This window comes from Protopterus annectens, chromosome 3.part0 (genome assembly GCF_019279795.1).
Source record: "Protopterus annectens isolate FY-2018-M chromosome 3.part0, PAN1.0, whole genome shotgun sequence".
Lineage (NCBI taxonomy): Eukaryota > Metazoa > Chordata > Ceratodontiformes > Protopteridae > Protopterus > Protopterus annectens.
The window spans coordinates 1,934,031,762-1,934,059,058 of record NC_056731.1 but is presented as its reverse complement, the minus strand read 5'-3'; the positions used below and the strand labels follow the sequence as shown (position 1 = coordinate 1,934,059,058).

At 42.8% G+C, this 27,297-nt stretch overlaps 1 protein-coding gene across 2 annotated transcripts in view; it reads left to right on the top strand.

The window, feature by feature from the left end:
* The window catches only part of LOC122797194 (SREBF chaperone), a 2,019,897-nt gene that overhangs the window by 1,577,324 nt on the left and 415,276 nt on the right, over nucleotides 1–27,297 (top strand). For both annotated transcript variants that reach the window (XM_044066018.1, XM_044066017.1), the window contains exon 18: nucleotides 8,246–8,328. In XM_044066018.1, the coding sequence (XP_043921953.1) occupies nucleotides 8,246–8,328 (83 nt within the window). The remainder of the gene's footprint in view (nucleotides 1–8,245; nucleotides 8,329–27,297) is intronic.

The following is a 27,297-nucleotide window of genomic DNA, read 5'->3' as shown; positions in this document are numbered from 1 at the left end:
CTGATTCCTCTTCTGATCAGGAATTATCTATACCTCCCTATGAGGAATTCTGATGCTGAGGAGTCTATTCCATCTGCACCTCCTCCTGAAGGTTACTCATTTGGAGAAACCTTGCATACTTTGAGGGAGCATTTTCACTGGGAGAGTCGAGACTTCTCAGAATCAAAAAAGAGGCTCAGGGACTTCCTTCTTCTCCCTCAGCACAGGCCTTTACCCATTCCCCCTGTTTTAGACATTGTGGATGATGTGTTTTCGGAGTCAAGCTTGTCCCCTGACTCCTTACCTCCAGCTCCCAATAAGCCTGACAGATATTACAGGGTCCCTGACTCACATAAATTTTTATTTAGAAACCCTGCTGCTGATCCTGAAACTATTTTACAGGGTCCAAAGGGAGTTAGGCCTCAACGGCAAAAAATCCTACCCCCTCTGGCAGAGATTCAAGGCCACTGGACAGATGGGGAAAAAAGGTTTATACATCTGCAACCTTGGCAATCAGGGCCTTAAACTGTCAATTTCATATGCTTAAGTACCAACAACATGTTATGGGATTGCTGAAACAGAAAATGATGTTGATTTCAGAATGTGCAGAAAATAAAGAATTGCAGGAATTATTGCATGCAGCTGAACAAGTTGGAAAGCATACTTTGCAGTGTGGTTTTGATTCCTTAGAGGCCTCCTGCAGGGCCGCATTTACTGGATCTGTGATTAGGAGGCATGCCTCGTTAAAGGAACAAAATTTACCTGATCATGTTAAAGCTAAATTGCTAGATGCACCTTTACAGCATGATTCTCTGTTTGGTATTAAGGCAGAAGAGGTTTTAAACAAAATGGAAGACAAAGCTAAGTCTATGCAAACTGTTAAAGACTTCTTACAAGTGCAGCCACCAAGATTCAGTAGACACTGCCCTACCAAAAATTTGTCCTTTCCTGTGTCAGACAGAGCTCAAAGGGGCAAATCCAGACGCCCTAAGAGTTCCAGATACCAGGCGCAAGATTCATACAGGTCAAAGCAATGGGGCACTTCCACCTCCAAATCTGGAGGAGATATAGAGCAAACCTAGAGAAAGCAATCCCAATGACTTCCCTCTGCCTTCACCAAGCACTTATCTTTTGGCAGCACCCATAGTGGGAAAATTAGCACTTTTTGCTCAAAATTGGCAGTTAATAACCCAGGACAAGTGGGTACTAAACATCATATCACAGGGATACAGATTCCATTTCCACACTCTGCCAATGGCAAATGGTTGGCCAGATCTGCCAAAAAATCAATGGGCAGAGGCACAGAAACAGGATATGTCCCTCATGGATATGGGGGCCATTCAGACAGTACCAGAACAGGAAAAAGGACAAAGTGTTTACTCAAGACTGTTCTTGGTACCCAGAAAGGACAAGGTCTGGCAGCCAATACTGGATTTATCGATTTTGAACACATACCTGGACATTCCAAAATGCAAAATGCTGACTTTCCAGCAGCTTCTGCCCATCCTGGGCAAGAATGCTTGGCTGATGACTTTAGACCTAAAAGAGGCATACCTGCATGCCCCAATAAGACAATTGTGCAGAAGATACCTCAGATTCAAGGCTGGCTTAATGCATTACCAATTCTCTGCACTGCCCTTTGGCTTATCTACTGCGCCCAGGGTCTTTACAAAGTGCCTGGCACTAGTAATTGTATTTTGCAGACAAAGAAGTATACAAATATATCCTTACTTGGACGACTGTCTCATTCAAGCAGAGAACAAGGACACTCTTCTTCGATACCTGGCGTTTGTGAAAAGGCTTCTAACATGCCTAGGTACACAATAAAAGAAAAGAAATCACAACTGGTACCCTTTCAAAAGATAACATTCCTGGGTGCAAGCTTGAATACAACTGCCCAGATGGCTTACCTCACGCCAGACAAGCAAAGGCAACTGACTACTTACTTCAAACTGATGGCAACAAAAACCCAGTCTTCTGCAAGACAAATTCTGCAGGCTCTGGGCTTCATGGCATCCTGCATACTACTGATTCCATATGCAAGACTGCATATGAAGAAACTTCAGTGGTACCTAAAAAGTTTATGGAGTCAACATTCTCACAGTCTGGAAACAATGATTCCTCTCATTCCCTGCCTGCAACAGGAGTTTCGATGGTGGGCAAAGGCATGTCACCAGAACATGGGACGGCCATTCACTCTACCCCCTGCCAACCAAAACATGACAACAGACGCATCAGATTATGCCTGAGGGGGGAGGGCCCACATGGCAGGAAGATGCATTCAGGGCATATGGTCACCAAAACAAATGCATCTACATATCAACCAGAAAGAGATGCTAGCCATTCAAAATGCCCTAACAGCCTTCAAGGACTTAATTCATCTAGGACAACTACTGATAAAGACGGACAACACCACAGTCATGTGGTATATAAACAAGCAAGGGGGCACACACTCATACCCCCTCTGCAGATTAGCCATGGCACTGTGGAACACAGCTTTGACCTACCAAATACATTTTCAAGCTCAATTCCTGCCAGGAAAACAAAACACTCTGGCAGATGATTTAATCAGAAACCTTATGGACCCTCACGAGTGGAAACTAAATCCACAAGTCTTCAGCATGATAACAGAGAAATGGGGGAGCCCAGACATAGATCTGTTTGCCTCTCCTCAAAATTATCAATTGAAAAGATTCTTCTCAAGGACTTATAGCAGACAAGCATGGAAAGTGGACGCCCTATCCTTCAGTTGGAAAAACCTATCAGTTTACGCCTTTCCTCCTCTGCCTCTTCTCCCCAAGGTCCTCCTAAAAGTCAGACAAGAGAAACCAAAGATGATACTAATTGCCCCGGTCTGGCCCCGCCAATACTGGTACCCAGTCCTAAGAAACTTGTCTCAATACCCAGCTTGGACCTTGCCTCAAAGACCACAACTACTGTCCCAGCAAAACAATCAGATCCTGCACAGTCAACTACAGACTCTGAACCTGGCAGCATGGCTGATCATGTAGTCATACAAACAACACCTCTCAGTAAAGCTGTGATGGATGTCATTTTGGAAGCCAGAAGGCCTAGTACTAGAAAATCTTATGCTGACAAATGGAAGAGATTCTGTGCTTGGAATCAAGCACAAGGAACAGATACAGCAGAACCAAATATTCCTCAGATATTGCAATACTTAACTGATATGCTTGACAAAGGCCTATCTTTCTCATCAATTAAAATCCATGCCTCTGCCATTTCGGCTCATTACAATATGGAGCCACCAATCTTTTCTCATCCTTTACTAAAGCAGTATCTTAGAGGAGCCAAAATTTTAAGGCCTCCTAGAAGATCACCATTGCCTGCAATGGGACCTCAAGTTATCTGTTGGAAAAGCTCACCCTGCCTCCATTTGAACCAGCTGCTACCGCTGATATAAAGTTCTTATCATGGAAAACAGCTCTGCTACTAGCAATTACTTCAGCAAGAAGAGTTTCAGAGCTACAGGCCCTCATGGCTATAGAGCCTTTTATCATATTTTACCCAGACAGGGTATCTCTGAGGACAAATCCTACTTTTATGCCTAAGGTGGTTTCCACTGTGGCTCTTAACCAAACAATTCATCTGGCAACCTTTTATCCAAATCCGCAGAGCAAGGGGGAGAGAATTCTGCATTCCTTGGATGTACACAAACAACTAAGATTCTACTTAAGCAGGACTAAAGCGCTAAGAAAAACTGAGCAATTACTAGTGACATATGCTGCAGGATCAGAGGGCAAGGCTATTTCAAAGCAGACAGTTTCAAAGTGGATAAGCCACTGCATCCGTTTCTGCTACTTACACCATGGTAAACCTGTGCCCAAGGCCATTAGGTCTCATTCCACCAGAGCTGCAGCTACTTCAGCAGCCTTTCTAAGGGGAGTACCAACCAAAGACATTCTAGAGGCTGCTACTTGGAGTTCTGTTCACACATTTACAAAGCATTATCATTTGCCTCTTTACTCTAAATCCAGAGCAGGCTTTGCCACGGCAGTTCTGCAGGGCCTCATAGCCACTCCTAATGCTGTTTAGCTCCAGCCCCCCAACCATAGCTTTGGGATTCTACCCAAATGTAATGACTGCAACAGTGAAACACGAAGAACATAGTACAGTTGTGTACACTTACCATAAATGTAGGTGTTCGAGTGTATTCACTGTTGCAGTCCAGGTTACCCTCCCGCCATCCCCCTGTCATTCTGGAGTTTATCTTTCCTTGTCTGTCTTCTACAACCTATGTGGTGTATTTGCTTGTAGATGAAGGTAAAGTTGATATTGATGCATGTATATATATATATATATATATATATATATATATATATATATATAAATATATATATATTTTTTTTGCTTCCTTTTTGGGGGCACCTGACATCAGGGGCAAGAAAAACTAAAGAAAATGGCGTTGGCTGTATGTTTTATACCCCTGATGACCTGACGTCATGGAAGAGGAGACAGCAACTGACGCAGGACCCAAGACTTTGGAATTCAGGCCGACGGAGGGCAACCTGCCAGCAGATTACCCAAATGTAATGACCGCAACAGTGAATACACTCGAACATCTACATTTATGGTAAGTGTACACAACTGTACTTTTTGTGGATATGCAGGACATCCATCACAGTGGGGTCTGACAATGCCCTGTATGCCAGGCATAGATCTCCCCTCAAAAGCCTGTAGGAGAGAGAATACAGGGATAAGGCCTTGAGGCGGTCTGCACAGGACATTTTACTTATGCGCTGTATTCTTTTAGTGAGGAACCTCTGTGGCCATTCCAGTTGTTGGATATGCCTGGTTAGGTACATACCAAAGGGGGCATTGTACTCAATGATAGATCTGATGAATGCTGAATACAGTGGAACAGTGACTTCCGTGGACTTAGATGCCATACTTTTGTTTATAAGTTGAACAACATAGAATGATTTCCTCACCACTCTAGACACGTGATGGTCAAAGGCTAGATTACTATCTGTGTGTGTCCCTAAGTCCCTGACTACTGGGTCAACTGTGAGGGGTGTGTTGTCAATATGATAGTTACCAGGGACGGATGACTTCCCAATGGATACTGTTATACATTTATTGGCATTTAGTTTTAGTCCATGGCTCTGACACCACTTGTTTGTCTGTCAGCCCCTCCTGGAGAACATTTGTGTCAGTGTGAGATTCAGTGACAGCTCCTAATTTGCAGTCATCTGCAAATCTAGTCAGCCAGAGACCACTGACATTGGCCTTGACTTCTGAGACGTGAATGCCAAAATGGCATGGTCCAAGGACTGATCCCTGAGGGACTCTACTTAGGACTGGCCACTTTGTAGAGGGAGACTCCCCAATTCTAACTTCCTGGGTCCTGTTTGTGAGCTAGTTGGCTATCTACCAGGTGACATATGGGTTTGTACCTAACCTCTTAGTTTGTCAACAATGCCCTAGTGGGGAATTGTGTCACATGCCAGGTTGAGTAGGCATGATCTGCCCCTGACGAAAACCAAACTGGGTTGGGTCCAGTGTCTCAATGTTTACTATATCTCTGTTGATCACCTCCATAATAATACTTTCCAAGGCTTTATGTATAACACTAGTGAGATTTATGGGTCTGTAGTTTACACGGTCTGTAGATGCCCACCTTTGGGCAGAGGGATGACAGTTGCCTTTCTCCATTCATGAGACATGAAGCCTGTTTGGAGGCTAAAGTTAAATAGTAATTCCAGAGGCCCTGATAGGTCATGTTTGATTCTGTTTAGAAGGCATCCTGGGATATTGTCTGGGCCCATTGATGCAGTGTTCTTGGTCTGAGAGAGAGAGAGCATTAAGGACCTGCTCCCTAGTGATAGTAGGGTGAGAGTTATATTTAATGATATTTCCTGAGGGAAGGTTGAGAGGGAGAGAGGGGTAAAGTTGGAGATGAATTTCTCAACCAGGAGGTCTGCTATATCTTCTGGCTCAGTATAGGTGACTCCATTTACAATGAGCTCTGCACATAATTGTGTATTGCATTTGAGGTTGCAGACATAACTAAAGAATGCTTTGTGGATGTCCTTGATCTGGGAGGCTAAACTTACCTCAAATTTGGCTTTGGTAAACTTTATTTGTCCTCTGAGTTGTTTGTTTAGTTTGATGAGAGTGCTTTTTTTCTGCTGGGTGCTGCACCTCCTAAATTTTGCCATGATTTTCTTCCTCCTGTTATACAGCCTAGTGATTTTGTGATTCCACCAGAGTGGGTTGTTTTTTTGAGTTAGTTCTGTACTTCTTCCTGGTGGGTACAGCTGCCTGTATGCAACTATTAACGTTGCTTGTACAGGGTTTCTGTGAACAGTTCTGCATAGGCAGCAATGTTCTCAGGGTTTATGGGGCTTGAAATTTTGCCAGGATCTCACTTAATAGCAGGAGGTTAGCCTTAGAATAGTTCCAGAATATCCAGGTTTAGCTGGGGGGGGGGTCCAGGTTTTATTTTTACTTCAAAGGAGTCCATTTTGTGGTCTGACCTTATCAGGGAAGGCATTACTGTAGGGGCGTGCAGCAGTCTCCCATATTAGTGAGGGCTACATCCGGTATAGTTGCACCCTTGGTTGGTGTATTGACTCTGGTCCAAGGAGTTTGTGTTTACAAAATCCAGGAGTCGCTGTACATGTACGTTTGATGTCGTATAGGATTCCCAGTTAATAGTGGGGTATTGGGTTGGATGGTTAGTGTTTCTAATAAGTTTAAATACATGGTATGGGTTTCCTGAGTCATAGAGGGGGACCTATGGCTTGCAAAAGTGGTATTGAATTTTACCTATGGTGATTTGAACATGGAGCAGCTGAAGTGCATTGTCCTGTTTGACCAGCCTTGAAATATATTTATTTTTGATGTGTAAATATCAAGATACCTCTACCTTTAGTCCCTGCCTGTGAAATAGCTGAAGTAAATGTGAGGAAGGCATTATAACCTTACACTGTTGGTGTGCTCTCTGCGGCTTTAAACCATGTCTCAGTGACCACACAAAAGTCAGCATTCTCTAGGGTAGAGAGAGCGTCTAGGGAGTGGAGTTTTTTGTTTAGAGTCCTAGCACTGAGCAGTAATACCTTTAGATTTTTTATGTCGGAAGTATTTTCAGTTTAGCATTGCCTAAAAAAGGCAACATGAGGGAAGACAATGTTTTAGCTAATATTCGAAAGCCTAGAGAACAGAGATGTGGACCATCCCTGGCAAACAAGCATGGTCTGTTGACCATTTCCTTCCAAGCTGACAAATATTGCACCCCCTTAGAATGACACCAGAAACTAAGCCAATTATTAAAGTCAATCCTCTTCTGTTCGTATTGTGGCATCATCCTTGGAGAAGGTAAAATGCTGCTCAGTGCTAGGCTCATACCAGCCTGAGACACACATTCCAAGAGCTCCATGATATCTCTCTTCATCTAGTCTTGGTAGGTACGCCTCAGGCCATTTACTCCCACATGGGCTATGACTGAGTCATATTGATAGTTGTGGTCCAGTGACCTGAGTGCATGCGTAATGTGGCGGATCCTACCCCTGATAAGCAACTGACCATAACGTTCTCCTTACTCAGTCTGGTGAGAGGGACGTCAGTGTGTCTCATGGTGGAGTATCCAGTGACTAGAATGTTGGATTGTGTGGTGGCTTGCCTTATGGGCTTAGAGGTAGAGGCTCCATGAGATGTAGCTCTGTGAGTTGATGTGGATGTTGTTTTGAAAGAGCGCATCTGGGGCTGCTGAGGGTATTTGTTGTATGTACTTCATCTAGGAGGTCTTTCTGGTTTAGGAAGGTTACATGTAAGTGCCTCAGCATACGTGGGTCAATATGTCTGCTTTGAATTGTGCATGATGGGTGCAGGATGTGTACTACTAACAACCGTATTGACATTAGGAGTACTTGTATGTGAGAGCTTTGCCTCCAGTGACATTGTGTAAATACATCTCTCACATACCATCTCAGTTTGTTTGAGACTTAACTGGTTGCCAGTAAACATGAGGCAGTTTCTACCAGCTGTGGGTAAATCATGTAATACCCACACCCAGTCATGGATTATTGCTAAAATACTCTGCAGTTTGTTCAGTTTGCTTCTATGCTTAATTAATTAGTAAAAATGTATTTGTGTATTTTGGCTACCTGGTGGGATTGACCAATCTTTTTCTTCTGTGATCTACTGAAAAAAAAATTAAACATTAGGCAAAGAAGTAATTTTTTGTGTCTTTCCAGAATGTTGGGGTGTATGTAATGTAATACCTGCTGTTTGTACCCTGCATTAGGTTTGGGATGCCGGAGAAGGAACATTATGCTGCAAACACGATGGCAATTCTGGAATAACAGCACTTGTATTTACAAATAACAGGTAAGTAAGCCAATTACCTTAAAACTATGGATACTGTTCAGTTATGCAGTGACTGTTTAATAGTATGATCATAATATGTTATGATTAGGTTGTTTTAAATGGAGTTTGTGTTACAAGTGTTATTTGTGGCAGTGTATCACATAAGTATTAGGTTTCATGTGCTTTTTGTGAGACTTGTAGATGAGATCACAGTCTTTAGTCCTTCACAGTTAATTCCTGAGATACTCATTCTGTCATGGTGGTGCAGCATTAAGACAACTACATTATCCTGCTGATGGAATTTCTCTTTTTCTTAAAAGTTATCCTGCTTTGAAGATAAGGATACTCATAAAAACAGTGTGAGCACCATGACAGGAGGTTTGTGAGGGAACATTTTTTTGTGTGTGCCACCAACAATATTAGTAGTAAAATCAAGATTCCGTAGAGTCCTTCCCAGTAGTTCAGTTGTTACTCATACTGTTGGCTGTTTTTGCCCCTGCTTAGAAAAGACCATAGAGAAACAAAAGGGGGGGCCTCAGGGATTACCATCTAGAATGGTCTTTTGAACTATTTGAAGAAGTCATCAGTTTGAAAAATAGAGCAGAGAATATTGGCATCCATGTCAAGAGCACATAATAAGCAGATTATGATCGGAGACCCTGTCATAATTCTTTGTAGTGCTTGGAGCTTTATCTTTTCCTTGTGCTACTGATTATAGAGAAAGTGCTAAGTCAGAAAAAGAATGTAACTCAGTCTCTTATGTTTACACCCCCCTTTCCATGCCTATCAACTGTCTAGATTTTTGCCTCATGTGTTTGCTGTATTTCTCATAAAGTCTGTGGTTTTCTGACAAATCATTGAGAATTGAAGTCACTTAATCACTTAATAGTGACATACATTTCAGTTTCAGATATCATATCCTGGAAAAAATGCAGGTGAACTCAAATCATGTTATTCTAACAACTTTCTAAGTTTATAAGAGGAAGTCAAGGACCTGGACCACAAGGAGAAAGAAATCATTGCTGTCATTTGCTGGTCAGTACTGGCAGATGTTCGTCGTGTTTCACTGTTGCAGTCATTACACTTGGGTTATCCTGCTGGCAGGCTACCCGCAGTCAGCCCAAGTTCCAAAGTCTAGGTCTGGCGTCGGTTGCTGTCGCCTCTTCCCTGACGTCAGTGCGCCAGGGGTATAAAAGATGCAACCGACGCCATTTTCTTCAGTCTTTCTTGCCGCGCGGTGCCAGAAGCAAAAGCAGTTCGCAAGTGCCGGTCGGCCGACTCCTGAGATTTTCAAAATAGAGTTTCAGAACCGAAGTCTTCAATAAAGCTAAGTACCCCGTTGGGGAAACTTTTTCTTGCTCCAGACCGATGTCAGTAAAAGTTAACAATTGTATTTCTTGTAGGAAGCAAATACCTCATAAGGACTTTCACTCTTACTGTATTCCTTGCCTAGGCCCTGACCACGATGTTACTAGTTGTCGGTTTTGTGCTAGATTCAACAAACGCACTATTAAGCGTCTGTTTGATTTTGCTTTACATTACTTTGGCCGAAGGTTTAACTACATAATGCCATCGGAACAACTGACGACCGGAATTCATAAAAAATGCAAAGACAAGGAAGAGGACAGGCATTCGAGGTCCAAAGCCAACGACGAAACCTCTTCTAGGCCAGTCGCCGGTTCTCAGTGAGGCGCTTTCGCAGCCCCTGACACCCGTTACCTCCCACATGGAGACAACTAGGCCTCTGGATACTCAAGGTATTGGGCCTACGGAAACTATTCCCTCAGATGGGTCCGGAGCCGCTGAGCACGCATCGGCTTCTGAGGGTGTTTTCAGACATTCACAGCTTACTATTAAGTCCACTACAGCAGCCAAGGCACAGTCAAAAACACCATTTAAGACAAGGAAACAAGTACAGCATTCTCCTGGACAGTCATCCATGCCAAAGAAACTGATGCTCAAAATGGCCGAAGACTTAATTACTTTGATCAGGGGTTCCCATCCCCCTCCTGATAAAAGGCCTAGGCAAGACACTGACTATGATTCCTCTGACCAGGTTTCTATTTCCTCTGATTCCTCTTCAGATCAGGGTTATTCTCTCCCTCCCTGTGAGGACTCTGATGCAGAAGAATCTATACCTTCAGCCTCTCCACCTGAGGATTATTCTTTTGGGGAAACTCTGCACACCATGAGGGAGCATTTCCACTGGGAGAGCCAGGATTATTCAGAATCCAAGAAAAGGCTCAGATACTTTCTTTTACTGCCTCAGCACAGGCCCCTGGCTGTCCCCCCTGTGCTTGATATTGTTGATGATGAATCCAGTCTGTCTCCTGATTCTTTACCCCCTGCACCAGTCAAGCCAGACAGGTATTACAGGGTCCCTGACTCTCATAAATTTCTTTATAAAAACCCTGCTGCTGACCCAGAAACAATTTCTCAGGGTCCCAAAGGGGTTAAGGCTTCCACTGCAAAAAACCCTGTCCCCTCTGATAGGGCTTCTAGAGCTCTGGATAGATGGGGGAAAAAGTTTACACTTCTGCTACTTTAGCTGTAAGGGCTTTAAACTGCCAGTTTCACATGCCTAAATATCAACAGTACCTCATGTCTTTGTTAAAACAGAAAATGCTTACAAACTCAGAAAATCCTGACAATAAGGAAATGCAGGATTTATTGCATGCAACTGAACAAGTGGCAATGTGGTTTTGATTCATTAGAGGCTTCTTGCAGAGCCGCAGTTACAGGCTCTGTCATTAGAAGGCATGCTTGGTTGAAAGAACAAAGTTTACCTGAACATGTTAAAGTAAAACCATTGGATGCTCCACTACAGCATGATACTTTGTTTGGTGTTAAGGCAGAAGAGGTGTTAAAGAAAATGGAGGATAAAGCAAAATCAATGCAGACAGTAAAGGATTTCTTACAGGTTCAACCACCTAGGTTTAGCAGAATCTGGTCTTCAAAAAATTGGTCCTTTCCGGTGTCAGGCAGGCCACAAAGGGGCAGATACAGACGCCCAAGAGGCAGATCTCAGCCCCAAGGCTCCTACAGACCTAAACAATGGGGTGCTTCTGCCCCCAAAGGAGGAGAAGACAAATCACAACCTTATAGGAAACAGTCCCAATGACTTCCCTCTACAAAGGCCAAGCACTTACCTTTTGGCAGCACCCCTAGGGGGAAAGCTAGCACTTTTCTCACAAAATTGGTACATAATCACCCAGGACAAATGGTTACTGAATATAGTTTCTCAGGGTTACAGGTTCCATTTTCACACCCTTCCAAAATCAAAAGGTATGCCGGACCTGCCACACAACCAATGAGCAGAGGCACAAAAGCAAATTGCTGCTCTCATGGACATGGGAGTTATTCAAAGAGTACCACAGCAAGAACAGGGACAAGGATTTTACTCAAGACTTTTCCTGGTACCCAGAAAGGACAAAGCCTGGAGACCAATACTGGACTTGTCAATCCTAAATACTTTCCTGGATGTTCCAAAATTCAAAATGTTAACACTGCAGCAACTTCTACCCATGCTGGGCAAGAAGGCTTGGCTAGTTACTTTGGACCTCAAGGAGGCATACCTGCATGTCCCAATCAGACAATCTTGCAGAAGATACCTCAGATTCATAGCTGGCTCAATGCATTACCAATTCTCTGCACTGCCCTTTGGCTTATCTACTGTGCCCAGGGTCTTCACAAAATGCCTGGCACCAGTAATTGCATTTTGCAGACAAAGAGAAATTCAAATATATCCCTACTCGGACGACTGCCTTATTTAAGCAGAGGGCAAGGACATTCTACTAAAACATCTGGCGTTTGTAAAAAGATTATTAATTTGCCTAGGGTACACAGTAAACGAAAAGAAATCAAAACTAGTGCCCTCTCAAGAGATAATATTCCCGGGTGCAAGCTTAAATACAACTGCCCAGATGGCTTATCTCAAGCCAGACAAACAAAGGCAACTGACTCATTACTTTCAAATGATGGCAACAAAGACCCAGCTCCCTGCAAGAAAAAGTCTGCAGGCCCTGGGCTTCATAGCATCCTGCATTCTACTAATTCCATATGCAAGACTGCATATGAGGAAACTACAATGGTATCTAAAAAGTGTTTGGACTCAACATTGCCACAGCCTGGTAAAAATAATAACTGTAATTCCCTGTCTACAACAGGAGTTTCGATGGTGGTCCCGGGCCTGTCACCACAACAAGGGACAGCCTTTCACCTTACCCACAGCCAGGCAGGCAATAACAACGGTTGCATTGGATTATGCCTGGGGGGCACACATGGCAGGAAAATGTATTCAGGGCACGTGGCCCAAGGAACAAATGCATCTTCACATCAATCAAAAAGAGATGCTAGCTGTACAGAATGCCCTGACAGCCTTCAAGGATCTACTACATCCAGGACAACTATTACTAAAGACGGACAACACCACAGTTATGTGGTACATAAGCAAGGGGGCACACATTCCTACCCCCTCTGCAGGCAAGCCATGACTTTGTGGAACACAGCACTGACCTGTCAAGTACATCTGCAAGCAGAATTCCTGCCAGGAACGAAAAATACACTGGCAGACGAACTAAGCAGAAATCTCATAGATCCGCACGAATGTAAACTAAATCCACAGGTCTTCAGCATGATAACAAGGAAATGGGGACACCCAGACATAGATCTTTTTGCCTCCCCTCACAACTGCCAACTACAGAATTTCTGCACAAGAACTTATCACTCACAAGCATGGAAAGTGGATGCTCTTTTATTCAGCTGGAAAACCCTGAGAGTTTATGCCTTTCCTCCACTGCCTCTTCTTCCCAAGGTGCTCCTAAAAGTCAGACAAGAGAAGCCAAAAATTATCCTGATTGCCCCAGACTGGCCACGCCAGCACTGGTACCCAATCCTGAAGAGCTTGTCCCAAGGCCCAGCCTGGCCTTTACCTCAAATTCCTCATCTTCTGACTCAACAAAACAATCAGATTCTACACAGTCAACTCAGAACCTTAAATCTGGCTGCATGGCAGATAATATAGTCACTCAGACCACACCTCTCTCTAAAGCTGTTATGGATGTCATTTTAGAAGCCAGGGGCCCCAGCACTAGGAAATCTTATGCAAAAAGAGAGATTCTGTGCTTGGAACCAGGCACAAGGACTCGAACCACTTGTTCCAAATATACTTCAGATTTTACAATACCTAACTGAGATGCTGGACAAAGGCCTATTCTTCTCATCTATTAAGATCCATGCCTCTGCCATTTCAGCTCATTACAATACGGAACCTCCTATTTTTTCACATCCACTACTAAGGGAGTACCTCAGAGGGACAAAAAACATAAGACCCCCAAGGAGAGCACCAGTACCTACTTGGGACCTCAATTTTGTTTTAGAAAAACTCACACTGCCTCCTTTAGAGCCAGCCAACACAGCTGATATAAAATTCCTGTCATGGAAAACTGCTCTGCTCCTAGCAATAACTTCAGCAAGAAGAGTCTCGGAGTTACAGGCATTAATGGCAGTGGAACCTGTTATCATTTTTCATCAGGACAGGGTCTCTCTAAGGACAAACCCAACATTTATGCCAAAGTTGGTTTCCAGTGTGGCTCTTAACCATACCATTCATTTGGCAACTTTTTATACAAATCCCCAGAATAAAGGGGCGAGACTTCTGCACGCTTTGGACATATACAGACAGCTACAATTCTACTTGGACAAAACAAAAGCTTTCAGAAAAACTGAACAACTGTTTGTAGCTTATGCTGCAGGATCACAAGGAAAGCCTATCTCAAAGCAGACAATTTAAAAATGGATAGGACACTGCATTCGCTTCTGCTATGCACAACATGGCAAATCAGTGCCTAAGGGCATTAGGCCACATTCTACCAGAGCAGCAGCCACTTCAGCAGCCTTTCTCAGAGGAGTACCAACCATGGACATTTTTAGAAGCTGCAACCTGGAGTTCAGTGCACACTTTCACCAAGCACTGCCACTTACCTCTCTACTCTAAATCCAGAGCAGGCTTTGCCATTGCAGTTCTGCAGGGCCTGGTAGCCTCTCCTAATCCTTTTTAGGCCCAACCACCCAACCTCAGCTTTGGGATTCTACCCAAGTGTAATGACTGCAACAGTGAAACACGATGAACATAGTACAGTTGTGTACCTACCATAAATGTAGATGTTCGAGTGTATTCACTGTTGCAGTCCAGGTTACCCACCCACCATCCCCCTTTTCATTGCTGGGACTTTTCTCTACTTCTCAACTCTATACAACTTATGTGGTGTATTTGCTTGTAGATGAAGAAAATGTTTATTTTAGTACATGCATGTTTTTGGCATAATTTTTTTTTCAGCCTTCCTATTTGGGGGCACCTGACATCAGGGGCAAGAAAAACTGAAGAAAATGGTGTTGGTTGCATCTTTTATACCCCTGGCGCACTGACGTCAGAGAAGAGGCGACAGCAACCGACGCCGGACCTAGACTTTGGAACTTGGGCTGACTGTGGGTAGCCTGCCAGCAGGATAACCCAAGTGTAATGACTGCAACAGTGAATACACTCGAACATCTACATTTATGGTAGGTACACAACTGTACTATTTGACTACTTAGAGCAAGGCCCGAACTTAGCAAGTTAAGGGTGGGTGCTTAACATTTGTTAAGTTTGGGTTTCGTGCTATAGTAGCAGTTAACGATTTTCCTTTTTCCAGATATCGAAGTGTAATCATCGTGCTCCATTGCACTGCAAAAGTGTTCATTAAGAAGAACCATTTCACCAAGTCACCATCAGCCTCCACCAGTAAATTTCTTAAGGCTTGGCAAAAAGTATAGACCTAAGAAAAGAATAAAAAGAATTCGGTAGCATAGTTAGGTGAAATCAGCCCACCTGCCATCTTTTTCTCACTGCTGCCTGCTGACCACCAGCTTCCCTTCTTTAATCCTGCTCTTCTGAAGTGGGTTTAAACTCCACACAACCGTCAAAGGATTTTGCTTACCCTAGGTCCTGTTATATCCTTTCTGCAACCTTTGAATGAGTGAGGCTGTGCACATTTTTGCATGTACGCCTGTCTCTTGGCTGCACCATGCCTACTTATCGGCAGCCTGTATGCTGCATGCAAATGCATCCAGCCTCCAGTTTGCACAGGCTTGCAGCAAAACTGATTGCCATCCTCCTCAGGATAGGTGAGTCACCAGTAGCCAGTCAGGCCCATTCTTCCCTTCTTGCTTCTCAAGGACTTAAGCCAGTAGTTGAACCTAGGTTCCAAGGTTGTTTGGGTTACAGTCAGGGCTTTATCCCTGTACTTCTCTTCTTCATTCAGTTAGCAACAGAAAGCCAAAGTAAAATGATTTGCTTTTTGAGATGATGGAGCCAATTTGTGTGCAGTAATGAAACATTTTTCAGGTACTTTCTCTTCCTATTGCCTTTCAGTCATCAGCATTCTCTTGACCGAGCTGGGCCCTTTCAGTCAAGAGTGGGTTGCAAAAGGTCATCTTCACTTCATACTCTTTCCCATGCCAGTCTGAACTGTTGGAAGCCCCACAATATATCTGTTTGTATTCATCCTTCCACATGTATCCAGTGCTGTGCTTGGTAAGTCCTTTTCCCCAGCATTCTGTGCACACTTGCTTCTGCTGTCACTTTTGCAGTGGACTGAACTGCCATCCCTCCCACAGGATGGGCAAGCATGTGTCAGGTGCTATTTCTGTAGTGTTAATTAAGTGTAAAATGGCATAGATTCAGTTTGCCAAGGTCATGTCTTCATTGCTGTACTGCTCACTTGCTGCCTGTGGGAATTTACTGATGTTCTTCGTGTTTCACTGTTGCAGTCAATACATATAATGTAATATATTGCTCCCCATTTGGGGGGCACCTGACATCTGGGGCAAGAAAAATTGAGGAAAATGGCATCTGCTGCATGTTTTATAACCCTGACGACCTGACGTCATGGAAGAAGGGACAGCAACCAAAGCAGGACCCAAGACTTTGTTATTCAGGCCAACTGAGGGCAACCTGCCAGCAGATTACCCAAATGTAATGACTGCAACAGTGAATACACTCGAACATCTACATTTATGGTAAGTGTACACAACTGTACTTTTGTGTTTTTTTTTTCAGTTTTGTATGTGGCTCTGTAACTGTGGAGAAGTGTTTGTACATAAGGAGGTTGTGGGGAGTTTCAACATAAATTGCATTTTTATGTCTCTCTATAAAGCATTTGATAATGTTACCCATAAGCACCTTCTAAGTCATCTATCAAACCTAAATCTCCCCCAAAATACACTTTCGTGGTTCTCAAGCTATCTGTCAGATAGATATCAGGCTGTGAAATGGAAAAAAGGCACCTCACCTTTCTTACTCACTCCTTGGACCAATGCTGTTTAATATCTTTATCAATAACTTTCACTCTGCTATTCCTAATGCCAAAGTTATCCAATATGCAGATGACTCTACACTTGTCTGCTCTGCCTGTAACCTCTCTGAACTCCTATCTAAAACTCAGACTGCCTTCTCAACTACTGAGATCTGGATGTTCCAAAATCACCTTTCTCTCAATGCTAACAAATCTAAAATACTATTCACTCCCTTAAAATCTTTCTCTGTTGATAAAAATTCCTTCCAAGTCCTTAGCCAAAACAATTCTCCAATTGAAATTGTTCCCTTTGCCAAACTACTCAGTCTAACTACAGACGAACACCTCAAGTTCGACATCCATATTCAGCAAAATATAAAGAAAACCCACCAAAAACTAGGTATGCTATATAGGAACAACCACTTCCTCTCTACTTCTACCAGGCATACTCTGACCTCCTCTTACCTCCTTCCCTCCCTTCTGTATGGTGCCCCACTACTAAGGTGTTTGCCTTACAAACACAAGGTGCAGGGTTTGAGTCTCACAAGGGATAATTGGCTAGGCTTAAAAAATGGCTCCCAAGGGCAGTTAGCCTAGTACTAATCTATGAACCTATGAACATATGAACCTAACCTATCCTCTTTCATCACTTCCAAACTTGAAAGCTGTTGTAACAAAATTTCTAAATTTGCTACCAAGCCAAACATTCACTACATCACTGTTACCCTCCAATCCCTCAATTGGTTAGAATGTACAAATTACCTGGACTTCCTCCAGCTCACTACAGCACAAAGACTAATATTTAATCCAACCAAATGCCCAGCTCTAACCAACATCCTTCCCCCATACACCCCAAACAGAACTCTCAGATCTGAACACCAAAACTTGATTACTGTCCACAAACCTAAACATCCTGCTGGACAACTTCTCCTCTCCTTCTTCTTAGGTAAGAAATGGAACTCTCTCCCTTCCACACTAAGGACAATGTCAAATACAAACAACTTCAAAACACAGCTTTACACCTACCTCTCCTTCAAATGGAAATATTACTGCATTCTCCCTAGCTAGAACTCTTTAACAAAAGCCCCTGGGAGGGTATCCTCCTGAGTTCCTAAGCACCTTATAGCTGGCTATAACCTTCTATAGCTAATTCCCATACGATCTCTCACACTCTGTAAATAGCTTTTGACTTTAACTGTGTGAATTTGTTAAAATGTATCCGCACAATATTTTTCCATTATGGGCAATATTGCTCACACTTTGTATTATTTGATATGTATTTGTAGTTGTACCCAATTTTTATTGGACTATCTGTACTGTAATCTGTTTCATGGAGCTGTACTCCCCGGGCCTCCACTGAAAACGAGCTCTCTGAGCCCAGTAGACTTCCCCGTAATCAAACTGGAAATAAATAAATAAATAATATGTATTTCATCAAGTTGAAGCTGCAACTAGTGCCTCATCTACTTGAAGCTTCACAGAGTTTAACTTTGACAAAACATAGAGGAACAGTCAGATGTTCATCGTGTTTCACTGTTGCAGTCATTACTCTTGGGTTATCCTGCTAGCAGGCTACCCTCAGTCGGCCAGAATTCGAAAGTCTAGGTCCGGCGTCAGTTTCTTCCCTGATGTCAGTGCACCAAGGGTATAAACGATGCAGCCGACTTCATTTTTTTCAGTCTTTCTTGCTGCGCAGTGCCCGAAGCAAAATCGCAAGTGCTGGTCGGCCGACTCCTGAGATATTCAAATCCGAATTTCAGATCCGAAGTCTTCACTAAAGCTAAGTACCCCATTGGGGAAACTTTTTTCTTGCTCCAGACCGATGTCAGAAAAAGTTGACAATTGTATTTCTTGTGGGAAGCAAATACCTCATAAGGATTTTCACTCTTACTGTATTCCTTGCCTAGGCCCTGATCACAATGTTGCTAGCTGTCGGTTTTGTGCTAGATTTAACCAACGCACTACTACGCGTCGGTTCGATTTTGCATTTCATTACTTTGGCCAAATATTTAATTATATAATGCCGTTGGACTAGCCGACAACCGGAGTTTACAAAAAACGCAAGGACAAGGAAAAGGATAGGCATCCGAGGTCCAAAACTGACGAAGAGGCCTCTGCTAGGCCAGTCCCCGGTTCGTCGGTTCTCAGTGAGGTGCTTTCGCAGCCCCTGGAGCCCGCTACCTCAGAGCCACAGGCCGCTTCCAACTCCCACGTGGAGCCGACTAGGCCTCTGGATACTCAAGGTATTGGACACTCGGAAATCATTCCCTCAGATGGGTCCAGAGCCGCTGAGCAGGCATCGGCTTCTGAGGGTGTCTTCAGACCTACACAACTATATAGTAAGCCATCTTCAGCTTCAAAGACAAAGACTAAAGCAGCTCTAAAGGCAAAGAATCAAGTACAGCATTCTCCTACTCAGCCTTCCATGCCTAAAAAACAGATGCTCAAAATGGCCGAAGACCTAATTACTTTGATCAGGGGCTCCCATCCCCTCCTGATAAGAGGCCTAGGCAAGAGACAGAGTATGATTCTTCTGATCAGGTTTCTATTTCCTCTGATTCCTCTTCTGAACAGGCTTACTCCATGCTTCCCTATGAGGATTCTGATGCTGAAGAATCCATTCCTTCAGCCATAAACAAGCAAGGTGGAACCAGGTCATACCCACTGTGCAGAGAAGCCATGAGACTTTGGCACTGGGCGGTGGCTACCAACCGCTTTCTAATGGCAACGCACATACCGGGGAAATCCAATGTGATTGCGGACAGACTAAGCAGGACCTTTCTGTTACCCCACGAGTGGTCCCTCAACCAAAGAGTGGCTGCGAAAATCTTCGCCAAATGGGGTCTCCCTTGCTGCGACTTGTTTGCCAGCCCCCACAATGCGAAGTGCAGAGAGTTCTTCACTCTGATCCCCTCTCAGGGACAGATTCCCAGGGACGCTCTGACCCACATTTGGCCCCCCAGTCTTTTTATGCCTTCCTCCGGTTCCCCTCCGGCCCAGGGTGATACAGAAGGCGATTTACCTGTAGAGCGAAATGATTTTGATTGCCCGCACTGGCCTCATCAGGTTTGGTTTCCCTTCCTTCAGAGGTATGCGGTAGAAGGTCCATGGTTTTGGACCGGTGCCGGACCTGTTGACTCATCAGTCAGGACAGTCTCACCCGTCTCAGGTCCTTGAGGTTGGCGGCATTGTTACGGTGATCCACATATTGTCTTCTTCTCACAAACCTTCCACTGTCAAACTTTCAATTGGGCTCTATCTCTAATTTTCATGCTTCTTCTTTTGAACCTTCGTTGGACGCATATAGACAATCAGCTATTTGAATAGAACCGCTTGACGCTGAAATCAAATCAACTGTTTGTTTCGATGATATTTGTGCTGTGGCTACCTGGACTTCTCCCCTTCCATTGGGATTTAATGTAGGCTGAGATGGATCCCATACATCCGAGTTATGGTAGTACATATCTATTGTCCATCATTAAAACATGTCCAATATTCCATAGGGACTTCATATAAAACTGAATGTATTTAATATATGCAAAAATGACACTTACTATAATGAAAATTGAAAGTATGTCTACGTGCAATACGATATGCTTACATAACCCTTATACAAAATTTGTTTAGTTTAGATTTTTAGTATAGATCTTTTTTTAAAAATTTTTAAATACTATGACATATGCAATTCTATAATATTAGTATCATTTTATAATATGTTTATTATATATTTTTTACACTTTCGCAAATTTTTATAATATTCATATATTTTATATTTTATATAGTATATATTTATATAACTATTGTAAATAAATTTATTCATCCATTGAGCATATCGTATTGCACGTAGACATACTTTCAATTTTCATTATAGTAAGTGTCATTTTTGCATATATTAAATACACCAAACATTCATCAAGTTTTATTATTGTCATTCAGTTTTATATGAAGTCCCTATGGAATATTGGACATGTTTTAATGATGGACAATAGATAGTTACACTGACATGTGTTTATTTATAGGATGTAACAGGATATACGATTTGTTAATATTATCTTTAGTATAACATTTTTAGTTGAATGCCTTATGTTCTGTACCAGCGACAGTTATGTAGAGATAGAAACTTTACTTCAGTATTCCTATTTCACTTTATTATTTATATTATTAGTCTCATGTACAATGTTGAATTATGGCTGTGTCACTTTAAATTTTTGAATATGTTTTGGCACCAAAAAAGGCATTTAAGTGCCTAATTTTAATTGTTTTGTGAGTTCTGAGGAAGCCCCGTAATAGTGGGTGGAAGCGCTAAACTTTCATTTGTTATTTTAAATAATAAAATTAGGTGTTTTATATCTTTTTGGTCGTTTGGCTATAGTACTGATTACTGCTTTACAATTTGGGCACTTATTGGTGTATTCGCAGAGTATCTTTACCTTGTTATAAGTTAGACATACTATCAGAAATAGAGCAGCATTTGGCTGTGCTGTACTCCGGAATATCTTTCCATGTGAACCATCCACGGTTCCTCTAGCTGAGGACTCTGTCCTATCAGTTGAGGAATGAATGAAAATGACAACATATAAAAGTCATATACTCATCATAGTGATGCATCAATTTTTTTCCTTTTTTATTCTTCCTCAGCTGCCATCCTCCAGACATCTTTTCTGTCTTCCTAGTGTGGCTTAATGTCCTTTCGGGAGCTCACCTGTTCCCTGTTTTGCGCTCAAGCCTTTTTGTATGTCTTTATTTTTTTTTATTATAATATGATGTTATGTATACATTAATGTTGGGGCAGCAAAGTCAATCTGAGGTATACCAGGATGGTGGGGCATTATGACAGCTGGATCTGTGAGTCTAGTAAAAGCGGGCAGGTTGGATCTGAGACCCCATCAGTTGAGGAAGAATGAAAATGGACAACACAGATGAATTGTTATGGCAAGTACATACCTTTTGTTTACCCATGCTAAAGCTGCACCTCATAGTTTTTAATATAATTCAGTACTCTTTGCTTTTTGCATGGACACGTAAGATATGCACCGTTATATATGATAGTTCTCTCTTAAGTGTGTATTTCTGACTTTTAGCTTACATGCACACACTAATGTTTGGCTGGTTTAGTTCTTGTATGGTTCCTTTTCCTCATTTCCAATTGTCACATTTTCAATACTTTTTGCTTCAGTAAAAATACTCAAGCAAAAAAAAATCAATTTTCAGAACCTAACATACAAAAAAGTTAACTTGTGCTCCAGGTGATCTAAATGTTGTGACTGAGTCATATGTACAATCCTCTGTTTGAGACAGACTTCTCTGCTGTGTTCACATTTATTTCTTGGAAGACACACTGTCTGGTAGCCATTATACTGTTAGAAGGATTACAGTTGTTTAAGCTGTCCTGTTAAAATAACCTTTTATCTAGTTTTCCGTTGAGAATAGGTGTCGGTGAGTGGGTGTGTTTATGTGGAGTTGTCTTGAACCATTCAGTTTATCTTCTATTTTCCAATAATCTAAAACAGATTTGAATAGCACTGACAGAGGCTTCCTACAAACAGACCTTGTTTAAGAGTTGGCTAACTTTTCTATTTTTGTCATCAAATGCTTGTGTGGCTCTTTCCGCAGTATATTAAAAGGACATTTGACTACAAGAGCTATTCCCTCTAGTCAGTTTTAAGAATATGCCTGCATTAAGCATTTGCAGAACAACCACTTGATTATCATTGCACCCCATTATTATGCATTCAGCTTGTATTTGCTGCTTAGAAGTAAAGCATATTGGTCTCAGTCCTTGCTTGTCTACTTCTCTCCTTTTTCTTAAACTTTTTGCATAAAGGCTTGAAAGTCTCCATCTGGTATGATTTTACTTCAGAAGTTCTCTCAAAATGTGATATTATTATATGCATATTTGTCATACCTGTACATTTTTGAAAATGTCTTCTGAAGTAGGTCCCTATTTTACCCACCTTGTAACATGCTTTCTTCCCAGCTTTGGAGGTGTCTCCTTACATTCCTTGTTGAAAAGTGGGAAACTCAGTAAAGATGATTTTATAATAGAATAAATTCCCCTGAAAGCTTTATTTCATTTTATTTCTTGCAGGCTGGCTGATTTTATACAGGAAGGATGATTTGTGTCAAGAAATGATCATACCTCCTTCAGTTAGGTGCAAACTAAACTCGGCCAAGCTAGAGTTTTCAATGTGTGAAATTTAAATGTCCTTTTGGGACATAAGCAAATGACCCATTAAGCACATCAAGTGTTTCAGCTACACGGCTTCTGAATGCCCATGCCTTTGTACTTTTTTTGGACAGTCCACATGTTGTTAACAAATAGATCAAGAAAATAAAATGTGAATGCCCTGTATACCTTTCAGCTGTCCAGATTTTTGCCCAGTATTTTTGGTCTGGTCCTCATAATTTTTTTTTTTTTGACGTATCATTGAGGGTCAAAGTCACTAACTGATGGACATATAAGTTTCAGACTTCATGTCCTTCAGAAAATGCATCTTCTTCTTCTTTTGGCTTTTCCCAGTTAGGGGTCGCCACAGCGGATCACCTGTCCGCTCATGATTGGCAGTGGAGTTTTACGATTTCGAGTTGCCAGCCCAGCACCCAACCTTCCACAGAAGGCACGCATACACACTCGCCTACGGGCGATTTAGAGTGTCCAGTTCACCTACAGCATGTCTTTGGGATGTGGGAGGAAACCGGTGCACCCAGAGGAAACCCACGCGACCACAGGGCGGACATGCAGACTCCACACAGAAGGCATCCCAGCCAAGGATCGAACTGGAGAACCTCTTGCTGTGAGGCGGCAACGCTAACTGCTGCACCACCGTGGCTGTCCCTGATATGAAACTCATCATTCTGGCAGCTTTCTAAGTTTATAAGAGCATTATTTAAAATCCTTCCCTGATTTTGAACCTTTGTCCCTCATTAGGTTTGGCTTTTTCCAGAGTTCTTACATTAGGAGATTGAGAAGTATAATACCAAGCCGCTTGCCACTATTTAGTTTATGAATTTAGTTTGAGCCTTTCATAATTTCATAATTTTTAGTGATACTTTTTTAAGACAAATGTAATGCACAGTTGAAGCATGACAGAATCCATTTTGATGATTTCCCCTGGCTTAGATCCTCATCCCCCCAAAACACTTTTCATAGGATTATAAGAAGTTACTAGGCTACTGGCCCTGATGCCCTTATAATTCTAGCCAAGAGTTTAGCCCATGTATAGACAAAGCAGCACCCAATGCCCCTGTCCATCAGGGATAAGGGTGGAATCCCAGGGATGTATTTTCTATTCCCCATCCAGTTATCCAGGTTGTACTTAAAAAGGGTGTAAAGAGGTACTCTGCTTGACGTGAAAAGGGAGTCTATTCCACAGATGGGAGAGTCTCTGGGACACAAATCTGTCCCGCCAACAAGTCCTTTTGATGCCACAGACCAGGTTGAGGCCATGTGTGCGGGTTACTTGAGTGGAGCTTGACTTGCGTATATGCAGCAGTCCCATTAAGGCAGGGTCTGGGATTGCCTTTTATGCCAGACAGAGGTCACCTCTGAGGAGTCTGTATGAAACAGAGTAGAGGGATAGGACTTTTAGCCTATCTGTGTATGGTAGATTTTTGAAGCCCTGGATTCTCCTGGTGAGGAACCTCTGTGGTCTGTCCAGCTGCTGCATATGCTTTGCACAGTACATGCTGAATGTGGCATTGTACTCAATAATGGGCCTTATAAGGGAAGAATACAGGGATGTTATGACCTCCTTGTCTGTGGATGAGTTACCCTTACTTATGAGGTGGGCCATGTAGAAAGATTTCCATACAGTGGAAGCAACATGGTGGTAAAAAGTCAGGTTGCTATCAATCTGGGTGCCCAAATCCCTCACGACTGACTGCTTGCTTAGGACGTTGTTATTAATGTGCTAATTTGTGGGGATGTGACTCTCCCCAAAGAGGATGATGATGCATTTTTTGTATTCAGCTTAAGGCCATGTTTCTGGCACCAGTCATTTGTTTGGATGAGACTCTCTTGGAGGATGTCCATGTCACTAGGGGAATTTATGATAGCGCCCAGCTTGCAGTCATCTGCATACTTGGTCAGCCATAGCTCACTGGTTTTGGCTTGCACCTCAGAAAAGTATATCCCAAATAACAGAGGCCCCAAGACCGAACCCTGGGGTATGCCATTCAGTAGGGGTCTATTGCTTGAGGTGGCTTCCCCTATTTTGATTAGGTGGGTTCTGTCAGTGAGCCAGTTAGCTACCCATCTGGTAACATATGGATTGATGCCTAGTTGAGAGAGTTTGTCTATTATGCCCATGTGGGGAATAGTGTCGAAGGCTTTGGCCAAGTCAAGGTAGGTGGTGTGCACTGCCTTCCCCTCATCCATGGCCTTGGTGACTGTCTCAAAAAAGTCACCCATATTTAGCAGACATGACCTCCCCTTGACAAAGCCAAACTGTGTGTGATCGAATGTTTGGAGGTTGCCAGTGTCCTTGTTAATGAGGCCCATGGTAATCCATTCCATGGCCTTGCATATCAGGCTAGTTAAGGCTGATGGGTCTATAATTTCCCGGATCGGTGGACACTCCACCTTTGTGTAAAGGGATGACAGTGGCTGTCCTCCACTCAGCTGAGACAAAGCCAGTACTCTGGCTTTGGTTGAATCAGGCACTTAATGGTGCTGCAAGTTCCTGCTTAAGTTCATGTAGGATGCAGCCTAGGATGTTATCGGGTCCCATGGAGGCTGTATTTTTTGCCTTTGAGAGAGCAATGATGACCTGATCACTACATATAAGGGGAAGGGGGCAGGTACTGGGAATATCCTGATTTACTGATGGGGGGGGCAAAGGGGTGAAATTTTCACTGAATCTGTCAGCCAGCAAGTTTGCTATATCTACGGCATTTGTATATGTAGTGTCCTTGACCACCAGTTCTGAACAGATCTGGGTGCTACCTTTGAGATTATGGACATATGTGAAGAAGGTCTTATGATTGTCTGTAGTAGATGTGACCAATTTGGATTTCAGTAGTGCTTTTATTTGCTTGTTTTGGCTAAGGAGAGATTGCTTCCAATTAGGCACCTGCTCCTACTTAGTCCTGGGCAGCAGTTTTTTTTCTTTTGTTATAGACCTTATTTATTGCAAATGTCCAACCAGACAGGTTTACTCTTCTTTGTGGAGGATGATTTAATCCTTTCAGGTATTCCTGATTACATGCATCTATATAAATATTGGTATAGTAATTTGGTATAGTTTTGGATACTGGTGCCAGTTCCTAGAGAGGGGGAGGGGGCTCTGAAGCTGTTTATACCATCCCTCAGGAGGCTGTAGTCAGCTTTGGAGAAGTTTTTTTGTTTGACCCTAGCTAGAGGGGGGGGTCGGGGGAGATGGTGACTTGGAACGTGACCACTTTATGGTCAGATCTTACAAGGGAGGATGATACTGCAGGGATGTTGCAGTGGTTACTCATGTTGGTTAATACCAAGTCCAAGATATTATCATCTCTTGTGGGGGGTATCAACTAGCTGTTCCAAAGCATGTGCATTGACAAAATCGAGGAATCTCTGGGCCTTTGTGTTCTGGCATGAGTAGTTCTTCCATTCTATGTTTGGGTAGTTAAAGTCATCCAGGATCAGGGTAAAGAGTTGAATCTTGATAGATTCGAAGAGGTCTAGATAGGCAGTTTGAGCATCTTGAGCCAGATTTGGGGGCCGGAGCTAGCTATGATTTGTATAGGGGTCTTGTCAGTGGTTAACTGCACCTGGAGTGTCTCCTGTGTGTCATACTGTTTGACCAGCCTGGAGGTGTGTATGTCTTTAATATGTATTGAAACTCCACCTCCTTTGGTTTTACTACCCACAGTTTGGGGTCTGAATGTATGATAGGATGAGTAACCAGGTATGGTTGGGGTGCTCTCAGCAGCTTTGAACCAGGTTTCTGTGACTGCACAGTTGTCAGTATTGCAATGAGTACAGTTTCATGTTTAGATTCCTAGTTTTTAGTAGCATGACCTTTAATTTGGGTTTTGTTGAAATTTTTATGTTGGTAGTTTTAACCTCATCACTTTTTCTTAAAAAAGGCACTATGGGGGAGGTAAGTGCCATTGCCAGAAGCCTGAAGCCAAAGTGAGACAGATGCAGGCCATCTCTGTCAAAGCATCGTGGTCTGTCAATCATATCTTCCCAGGCTGTCAGGTACTAGATCCCCCTGGAATGACACCCAAAACTAAGCCAATTATTAAAGTCAATCATTTTCTGTTTGTATTGAGGCATCATTCTGGGTGACTGTAGAATGCTGATTAAGGCTAGGGACATATACCTGCCTGGGACACACATTCAGCAAGTTCAGTCATGTCTGTCTTCATATAGTCCAGTGAGGTATGTCTCAAGTCATTCACCCCAACATGGACTATGACAGAGTCATAACAGTACCTGATGAGAGACTTGAGTGTGTGTGTGATATGGTGGATTCTGGCCCCTGACAGACAACTAACCGTGACTTTCTCCTTATCAAGCCTGATGAGAGGCACATCTGTGTGTCTCACAGTGGAGTCTGCTATGACTAATATGTTGGGTTTATGATTAAGCCTTAGTGGTTGTGAGACACAGCTGTGTGAACTATGTGTGATATGTGGTGTGGAGGGCTGTGGAGATTGCGTGTGTTTTTGC